The sequence below is a fragment of the Rattus rattus genome, chromosome 1 (assembly GCF_011064425.1).
Source record: "Rattus rattus isolate New Zealand chromosome 1, Rrattus_CSIRO_v1, whole genome shotgun sequence".
NCBI classification, from domain to species: domain Eukaryota; kingdom Metazoa; phylum Chordata; class Mammalia; order Rodentia; family Muridae; genus Rattus; species Rattus rattus.
This window is the reverse complement of record NC_046154.1, coordinates 124,186,994-124,197,658: the sequence shown is the minus strand read 5'-3', so window position 1 is coordinate 124,197,658 and position 10,665 is coordinate 124,186,994. Positions and strand designations below refer to the sequence as shown.

The 10,665-nt window shown below is 41.8% G+C and overlaps 1 protein-coding gene across 1 annotated transcript in view; it reads right to left on the bottom strand.

Moving 5' to 3' along the window:
• Positions 1-4,991: 4,991 nt before the first annotated feature.
• The window catches only part of Cpne3 (copine 3), a 32,227-nt gene continuing 26,553 nt past the window's right edge, over positions 4,992-10,665 (bottom strand). The window contains exons 12-15 of the mRNA XM_032905448.1: positions 10,541-10,592; positions 8,806-8,939; positions 7,647-7,883; positions 4,992-6,312 (exon numbers count right to left, since the gene is read on the bottom strand). Coding sequence (XP_032761339.1) covers positions 6,202-6,312; positions 7,647-7,883; positions 8,806-8,939; positions 10,541-10,592 — 534 coding nt within the window. The 3' untranslated portion in view covers positions 4,992-6,201. The remainder of the gene's footprint in view (positions 6,313-7,646; positions 7,884-8,805; positions 8,940-10,540; positions 10,593-10,665) is intronic.

Below are 10,665 nucleotides of genomic sequence, written 5' to 3'. Positions count from 1 at the left end.
GTGTGGCCTTGCTGGTGTGTCATGGGCGCTGGGCTTTTTTTTTTTTTTTTTTATCTTTATTAACTTGAGTATTTTTATTTACATTTCGATTGTTATTCCCTTTCCCGGTTTCTGAGCCAACATCCCCCTAACCCTTCCCACTTTGAGGTCTGAAAAGCCCATGACGTTTTCCCATTATGCCTATGGATCAGGATGTAAGCTCTCAGCTCCTTCTCCAGTGCTTTGTCTGACTTCAGGCTGCCACCATGGACTCTAACTCACGGAACCCTGAGCCCTAAGAAACATTTTCTTTTATAAATTGCTTTGGTCATGGTGTCTATTTCCAGCAATAGAAAAAGTAACTAGGACAGGGGTGATGGTTGAAGAAAAGAGATTATTTCCTACGCACTCATCCTCTTGATAGCCCAAGAGCTCCCCAACTCCTAGAATTCTGAGTCTGGCTCTGAAGGCCAGATGCTTTCTACACCTGGTGCCTTGTGAGTCTGCCAATGAATCCAAGATCCAACTCGCCTAGCCCAAGCAGTACGAAGTCAAAACTGCTTGAAATGCCTCACACAACATTTCTTTGGGGGGGGGGTAGCTAAGCCTGTCTCCAAGGTAATTTGCAAACTCCTGTGATTTTTTGTGGAATTTGGCAAAACAGTGATGATTAGTGACAAGTGACAAGGGCAAAGATCTTGTCATAAACAAAATTGATATTCTAAATAGAGATCGAGTAATTACCAGGCATGTGCCAGCCTCTCAGCCATTAAGAAACTGAAGAGATGGGTTTCAGCTGATGATTTGATACAGGTTTATAGCAAGACAAAAAAAAATCTGAAAACAAATTCAGAATCAACTGTGTGAGCTAACAGCTGAGTCGCACCAGAAGGCGACTGTAGGGAGCCATTCTGAGTTATACAGTCACAAAGGATGTGGGGAGTGGGTGTGGCGGCAGTCCCAAGATGGCGCTCGGGACTGCAGCTAAGTCTCATGACCAGCACCTGACTTCCTCACACACCTGAAATTAGCCACTTCCATTGTGAGAGCTGCACAGGCGCACCATGACGCAAGATCAGGCCATGTGACGTGGACCTATGAACTGAGATTACGCACTCTGGACCGAGGAGGTGGAGTTGAGGGAGGATATAAGGGAGTGTGCTCGGGGTCTGGAGGGAGAATGAAGGGAAGAAAAAAGAGATTGCTGCTTGTATGGAGAAAGAAAGGTTCCTGAATAAACTGCTTTGAGAAGAACGTTGTGGTGTCGCTCCTTTCTGCGGGATGGAGACAGAAGCGACAGGGGACACTGCTAAACCCCTGGCTTGTGTGTCACCATGGCCTGATTGAGCTTGGCAGTAGGGTTCTTTAAAGTCCTTGAGCCTCAGACCTGTGTCAATGACTAAAATGTAAGTTCCTCTAAGTCCTCCAAAATTACAAATAAGCCACTCTGAAGCTAATTCAACACTACCCTGTTACCCTTCCCCAAAGACCAAACCCTCTGCTGTCCAGAGGGCCCCTAGGGTGAAATCCCACCAATCACTCCCCTTCTCTCCACTTCCTGACTACCTCCTCTCACACCTTATATTCAACAAATGCATTTTTTTTCGTTTTGCACACTTAAAACCTTACTTACCGCTTAACCTTTATCAGCTACCATTCGGTTCTTAGCACTCTTGAATGGGTAACAGTTGTAGGTCAGCTGCTGTGTCAGGCTCCTGATGCAAAGGGTGATCTCAGCCCAGTTTTGTCTCGTTGTGAAATAGCAGAGGCCTCTCTAGATGCCTGCATCCGGCTCTCCAAAGCCCAGGTATTAACTACTGAACTGTGGTTGTTTTTAATGTCACCCCAAATAAGACTAATTCCCTATTTATCTCTAACTTTCCTTCTTCTTTCGTGCGTATGGTAATATAAGTTTGTGAACACATGTGTGCATAATGCACACAGGGGAGAAAACCACGTCCTTCGGCTCTCGCCAGCAAGGCCCAGCAAGCCCCCATCTGTTCCCTCCAGTGCTGAGGTTAAGCCTGTGTGGCCATGCTTGGCTTTTATATGGGTACAGGGGTCTGAACCCTGGGCCCTCAAGCTTACATAGCAAGTGGCCACTTCCCAGCTCCACTTTCTAGTGTTTTGGTAAGGTGTAGAGACACAAAGATGCAAACAAAACAGCCATGTTACATCAAGAGTAACTTTATTTAAAGGGAACTCACACGGACAATGTATTTAATATAAACTTAAGTATTTAGTAAGTTATGCACATACTGTGCTGTCCTCCAGAAGACAACGGCTCACAATTTCCACCCGGCTGCTAACTTACCTTACATCACCGCTAAGAAAAACAGCCTAGAGAGCCTTCTTGAAGATGGCTTTCTAATACAAAATGAAAAGGGCAAGGCACGTAAAAGGCGGCCCAACATCAGTGAGGCCCTGGGCCTATTCTGGAAAAGCTAACAAAGCGCTGTCTAAAATGAACACTCGTAAATATCCCGCAAATGATTTACAGGGTTAATGGTCTCAGACAAATCAATCTTCTACAGAAGATGAGGTGACTAGGCCAGTACAAAAACCATTCCTGAATATATGCATGAGAGAAATTGTGTGTCAATGCACAAGATGGCCATGTGCATACAAATTACAGAGACATGAAGGTCACTTCTGTGATTTTTACTTTAGATGTTCTTTAAGAGTGAACGGCATTTGTTGAAATCGTGGCACAACAGGAAAAAATAAACATTTGAGTACAAACCACTATAAAATAATATGGAATGAAGGTGAGTGCCGAGACGAAGAATTTCATAGCATAATAATCTAGAAGTTGGAAATGCTTCTACTTCAAACTGCAGACAGCTATGGATTATTTACTTTGCCAGAATCACGGTTTCTATAAAACTAGATCAAGACAAAGGAAAGTTATCTCATCAGGAGAAAGTGATGGTAAACCAGAATAGAAAACTGTTCAAGACCAAGGGGCAGAAGCAAGACGGCTACCGGATGAAGGGCCTTCAGTCCTGAGTACTCTCTGGGGCTGAGCAAGCCTAGTGAGCCTTGCTTCAGAGTCAAAAGCCACTCTCCTACCGCGTATCTGTAAGCCATTTCTGACCTGGCTCCCTCGTAGGCAAAAGAAAGTCCTGAAAGCCGCTGTGACATCTTCCCATCACAGAGAACTGACACTGAGACCGTGGAATAATAATGGTTTCAAAAGAGAGAAAAAAAAGGGGGAGGGGACCAGATGTTGTCACCTCTGTTGATAACTGAGTTGTTACTACTGAGTCATGCTACAAAGCCCACATTCTTCAACTGCAGGCCCTGGTCCCATAGGCAGTCATGTAACTGACTGGAAAACCCAGACAACAGTAAAGCTTTCTAATGAACGATGGCCGAAAATGAATTCAAAACGAAATGTGTGATGACTCTGAGGTGTTTCTGGTAGGGCTTGTCCACCTTGTATCGCTCAACTTCCCTGCAGCCTTGGCTGTCAATGGACAGCGGGTGCATTCTGCACTACACGGCTGCCATGTCACCCAACAACAGTGAACACTGCCTGAACACCTCAGCTCAGACTCAAGGTTACTTTGTGCGTTTTATGTATACAGTGATTTTATTGTCCACACTCAGCTTTAGCATAAATGCTTAGTTACAGAAAAAAAAGACATCAATATTTTCCTGCCAGCCTGAATCAAGTCAATATCAAATCAATTTATGTCTAGATTGTATTGTGCTAGAAAGTTTGATTTTAAAAACTGTCAACATAAGCTTCATTAAAAAAAAAAAAAACTTTATATTTTGGCTTAGGATGAGGACAGAATTTGCAGCTTCTGAAATACCTCTAAACACTGATGGCATTTTGTACTATGTATTTATGTGAAAAGGGGTTCAAAGTATTGGCAATCACAAAATCAAAATATCAGTCAACTCTGCAGTACATTACTGATGCTCTGTGTACTACAATACCAAATAGCTGAGAGCGTGCGCACACACACACACACACACACACACGCACACACGCACACACACACACGCGCACACACACGCACACACACACACACACACACACACACACACATGCACACACACACGCACACACACGCACACACACACACACGCACACACATGCACACACATGCACACACACGCACACACGTGCACACACACATGCACACACACACACGCACACACACACACACAGACACACACACACATGCACACACACACACACACACACATGCACACACACACACACACACACACACACACACGTGGGTCCTCGGGAGGCAGAGGAGACAACCAGACCCCCTGAAGCTAGAGTTACAGTCAGGTAGTAGAGCTGCCTGACACACATGCTGGAAAGCAACAGAAACCAGCTGCAAGAGTGAATGTGTTATTAACCCAGAGCCATCTCTCCAGGCTCCTGAAATAATTTGGTTTATTGGCAATGTTTGATTTGTATACCTATCTTAAGTATAACTTTGTATACCTATGAAAACTGGGATTACATAAAATGTCTTGGGTGAAAGGACTCAAAATGAAAATAAATTTTAAGAAACTCTGCTATACAGAGGTGCACTGTTTCAGGTTAACAGCACAATCCAGATGCCAATTACCCATGTGGGAAGGAGGCGCCACTGCTCACTGAGCCAGGCAAACAAGACAAGTGGATCTTCTGCTGACAGAAGCTGTTCCTGAGAAGCAGGAAACAAAGACAGGCAGTGGCAGAAGGATTCGGTAACACTGGCATGGATGCTCTCTGTGGATATATACTTGAGGATATGTGGTGGATACACAGTGCTACTTGTTAAAACTGTTAGCAATAATTGGCCACTGCATAGATAGGCAAATATTTGACATCCAGATGCTCAGGCAAATGTTACAAAATCTATAAAAATGTGTGCTCACTGAACAGTATGTCCTACAGGATAAAGTTAAAATAATTCAATTCTTCAAAACAAGAATACTAAGTCCACTCTATGTAAATATAGCAGCTAGAACAGGGTATGTATATGTTGTTCTTTCTTCTCTTTTTTTAAATGTTATATCAGGTTTTGTGCTTAACAGAATACATTCTGGACTTTGGAAATAGTACATTATTGAAATGAAAAAATGGAATTTTGATTAATAAATAACTAGAATTAGAAGTTTAAAGAAAAATAATACTATTTTTTAAAAAGACAAAAAATCTAAATAACTCTATAAAAATCAATACACAGGACCTTAGCAAGAAAAAAAATACTAACGACCTTTTGCAATTATTCCATTAGATAGAAGAAACATATTTCTCAATTACTTATTTTTCTTATTGTACTGAGCCACACGCTCGCTGGATAGCTGTCGGACCTGGAATTAACTATGTAGGTGGGTTGGCCCGTGCTGGCCTCATGCCTCTTCCTTCCATGTGCTCACGTGATGTGCCACCATGCCTGGCCTGCACCTGGTTTGGATTTTCATCTTAAATGTTTGGTCCTCAAAGCTTTAGTGAACAAAGCTCCAGTTAAGTCGACAATGCTGATCTAATCATGTGGCCTCCGGGATGACCTATCATGTGTGTCCACAGAAGTTTGAGTGTCTTGTTTACTCAGTAAAGCAAAGACACGCTGTGTGCAAGAGTTCACAGTGAAGGGGTTTCAAAAGGCAAAGAAAAATGTCTTGTCTACAAGGAGCTCTCCATAGGTTGATTGTACATTTTCAAAACGAAGTTTTCATAAGCAACCACATGAAAACAGTTTTGTACACTGTAGCACTGCAGCACAGAAAGGGACAGAGTATAGAGTAACAGGTATGAACTCTGTGACTGACCTAAGCAGCTCTCTCCATCACAGTACCGACACTGGCTTGCAAAATACTTACTAAAACAGAATAGCAAAACTTGTATACCACTTCATCCTGTAATGCCTCATTCACTCTACTGGCAACACTTAAGAATGGCATTTTCATTATAGAAAATATACAACAAACCAATTTTTCCCAAATTAAAATCAATTCCAAACCACACTCTTGTAATTTCTATAAATCACTAACAATCACTGAGTTCATTGGGCAGAAATGGACTACTTGCTACTGTCCTCTTCAGAAAGTATAAAATGTATATTTTAAACTGATAGAATATATACAAAAAGCTGGGTTTGCATCAGAAACCCTGGGGGTAAAAAGCGCAGATGGCGATACATCATTCTGTGTAAGAGATGGCGCTGCTCCACATGGCTTTGGACGTCCTGTAGTTCCCGGCTCCTCCTACTTCACAGCTGGGTTTTTGGGAGGAAGGAGTCTGTATGTGTTGAAGTAACCCACCACCTGCTGGGGGATCTCTGCCAAGACACACTGCGCAAGTGCTTCCTTTGGAGCCTTGAGGACAAACAAAATCTTAGTTACTATTACAAAATGGACATCCGCTGGCTTGCTTGTTTGCTGTTTGTCTCATGTAGCTCAAGCTGGCCTTGAACTCACGATGCAGTCAAATATAACCCTGAACTATCCATCACCCTACCTCTTCCTACGAAGTGCTGGATTGCAGACACACACAACTCATTTGCCTGTTTGATAAAAGACTTGAATAACTCAGCAGTCATTAAAAGATTAGTCTGTTTGTGCTTGATGACTTTATATGAGACACAGGAAAAGTTCCTAGTTATTCTCATGACTCCTAAACTTAATCTCCATTTTAATGACCTATAAGCTCTAGTAATATAAAACAGTTTTAGAAGAAGTTCTGGTTATCAGTCAACATTCTAAAAGTAGCATACAAAAAACAGTGGGCATGGGGCTGGGGATTTAGCTCAGTGGTAGAGCGCTTACCTAGGAAGCGCAAGGCCCTGGTTCGGGTCTCCAGCTCGAAAAAAGAACCAAAAAAAAAAAAAAAAAAAAAAGGGCAGCATGGTCTGAGATTATAGCAGTGACATAGGTTTAAACAAAATTGATTCTGAATGCTTCTTTTCCTAAGCAATGTTCATATAAGTCTATCAGCCTTCAGAGAAGCACCAGAACTGCTTTTAAAGTCTGTCATTAAGTATCTCGTCATACCGATATACCATAGTTTTCTTAATCATTTCCCTGTTACCTTAATCATTTACCTGGGTTATTTCCAGCTCTTATCTATTATACATAGAGCTGCTAAAACATTTGCATACAGGTTTTTAATTTTTTGACTTTCTATAAGTGACTATAAGACTGCATTTCATATAGCAGTAACATTAAATTCTTCTATGCTCCTCTCAAAACAATTATCTTGTTTTATCTACACTAGGAATTCCTGAGACAGCATCTAAACAACACATAAACTCTTTCTTCCTCCATGTTGCCATAGGTCATGGCATTCTATCACAGCAAGAATAAAACAAAACCCCAAACCCCTAACACAGTACCCACATCCATCCCCTGTGCTTGACTGCAGATGTACTGTGACCAGATACCATAAACTCCTTCTGCCATGCCTTTCCCAGTGTAATGGGCTACTACCCAAAGTAAATTTTCCCTTCCTCAAGTTGCCTTTGCCAGATTATCTTTTACAACCACAAGAAAAGTAATTAATACAAAAGTAACAAAAAATCTTACATATGCATAACAATATCATTTTAATAGTTTGTCATACAAATACAGCAAAAGCACAAAAGATGCCAAACCAAATTAGAACTTTCAATCAAAAACAATTTGTGTTTAAGTCAGAAAAAAGTGGTACTCACATTCTGGAACTGTCTGAAAGGCACAAACTGAACAATATCTCTTATGGCCACCTCCCCGGATGGGGCGCGGAGGCTTCCATTGTCACCATCTAGAAATTCCATGGCACTGAAGTCAGCTCCCCCAACCCCCACAATGATGATCGACATGGGCAGCTTGGCCGCACTGACGATTGCCTGTCTGGTTTGATCAAGGTCTGTGATCACGCCATCCGTGATGATCAGGAGCACAAAGTATTGCTATCAAGAAAGAAACCACATCTGCTCAGCAGGCCAAGGTCAGACAGTAAGAGGAATGATCTAGGTTAATGAGTCATCTGACTCACTCATTTTCCTTAAAACCTTGTTAGAATATCATCTGCATATAATATTTTGAATTCTCTGATGAAAAGGATCAACTCTTAAAAGCTGAAGATTCGTTAGAAGTGCAGCACATCATAGAATACGTTGAAAAACTACACAGGAGACATCTAACTATTAAAGACAAACCTTTCAAGGAAGCAGAGGAGCAAACATACATTAAACGGAACCACTAAACACGTCAAAGAGCAAACAGCTACTCAGGTCTCAACAGATGCCAAACTTCTGAATGCTTATCCGCCCAGCTAACACACGTGCTTTATAACATTGTCTTCTTTGATGAAACTTTCCAGAGTGGTAAAATGCCACCTAAAATTGTGACTTCATTCTTTGGGGGCCAATGAACTGTAGGACAGGAATACGATTTCTGACAGTAACTTACAGCTATGAGAGTGTTTTCTCTGACCTGGGCACTGTGTACTTTATATGAATTATGTTGTTTAACCTTTTCAACACCTGCACAGGGCGGCTCCCCACAATGCCTATCTCTACTTTTGAGTATATTACAGCTTGAGAGATTCAATACCCAACATCTGACTAGGAGTATAGTAAGTGTTACATCACCAGCAACCGGTAAAAGTATTCAAAGGCCTTCATGTGAAGAATGTTTCAAGTCAGAGAATCGATTAGTAAAAGCAAGCATTCTTTTGTTTTGGTGATCATTAATAGCAACAGATACTGTTCCTAATTCAATGCTGAACACAGCATACTCCTTACTCTGGACAAACTCAATAAACAACAGTACGGGAACCAGGAAGAGACAGCACCCATTCCCTTCCAGCCCCCGCGCCTAAGCACTTACAGAAGCTGTCTGCTGTTGCGTGGCTGCAGCGGCAAACCTGGCCACATGATTTATAATCGGAGAAAAATTAGTTGGTCCATAGAGTCTTATCTGAGGAAGGCAGGTCCGATAAGCCTCTATAATGCCTTGGATCCCTAGATCAAAGAAAGCAGTATTAAAAATCCCCAAGTATCATTTGTTAACCCATAGTCCTGGGAAACACAGTCATGTACACCTCAGGTCTGGTGAATAATGGCTATCATCCCAGCTTGAGGGGGACTGAGCTGGAAGTTCCGAATTACCTTGACTGCGCTGCGTCCATATTGTAAATCCAAAACAAAACAAAGAAACAACAGTAACAACAAAATCAAAATCCAAACAAAACAAAACAACACTTTGACTAGCTAAAAGTTTTAGTCAAGAGTTCTTCATGGCTGTGCTTCATTATAAAGAGCTACAAACACTGCCTCTCCAAACAGAAAGCATTCATTCTCATCTCAGATAGGACTGCTATATTTGTTTAATTTTGATGCATTTTTGATGGGAAAAAGGTGCAGCAGCTTACAACAGATAACCAGAAAAAAAAAATCACTGCTGAGAGAAACACTTATCTATACATGTGGTCAACATTCTATAAAAATATATGGTTATAAGTCTGATTAATTCTAATTAGATGATAAATTACCTATTAATTAGGTCAGACAGCATTAATTAGTTAGCAGCATTAATTCTAAATATTCACACATAGGTAGTCCCCTGAATTTTGCCATTGAATTGTAAACAGTTTATGAGGTACTGGACTTGGGCCTGTCAGTCTTATTAGTAGCAAGTTGGACAGGCTAAGAAACTTGGGCAGCTGGGTGCAGGGTTACATCACTAGTCCCAGCACTCAGGAGACTGAGGTAGGAAGATGTCAAGTTCATAGCCTGGGCTTTATGGAGGGAGGGAGGGAAGGAGGGAAGGAGAGGGAGAGAGGGAGGATCTAACACAAGTCAAACGAGAAAGGAACAAATGTGCCATTCTAAGGCACTGAGGTGTAGACATTTCTGTGAAAACAGCACGGCCTGGTGAACTGACTAGTACCCAGGTACCCAGGTGGAAAGCACTCTCTACGACCAAGTACCCTAGGCATACGTGTTGATTCTGTACACAGTGACAGTTTGGGATGCAGGCAAATGCTAGAAATCTTAAAGATTTGCCTGCACTACACTCTGAAACGACAGAAACTTTTCTATAGTGCCCTTTAAAAAGTTTATTTTCTTACTTTAGCATATTTTAACTTTTATTTACTTATGTTTGTGTGGTGTATACGTGCGGTACATGCCAAGTGAGTACGAGAGAATTCTGTGCAAGCAGCAAGACTGTGAAGGCTGACACGTTTTCTCTGAGAGGAGCCACTGCTTCTCTGAAAGCTCTCTCCAGTCTTTACTACAAAACTACTCATTTCATGGAGCTTACTTACAGTCAAGTTACATGTGGGAATCCTTTACTTTTATGCTGATCTTTAGTGACACACTCCTAAGATGGTGAATGGTTTGGGTCTACTGAGATTCCTAAGGTAGAGAAGGTTTACTTTTCATCTGCGTGCTCCCCTCCCCACCCCCATAATTATCTTCACCACTGCAGTCACCAACCTGGGCTGACCTTGGCACTGTTTACAGCAGAAGTAAAAAATGTCACACACTGGTATTTAAAAATGAACTATAGTTCTAAGCTGCAAGAAGGCAGGCTTACCATTACAGTACCATTTACTTACCATTACAGTAGGGGTTCGCGGGGTTAAAGTTCATTGGGAATTCGTGAGACACCTGTCAAGAGGAGAAAGGGTAATAAGGCCTGTTTGCCAGTCCACAATAAAGCTTTCAAAGGAGCTTTCCTCTT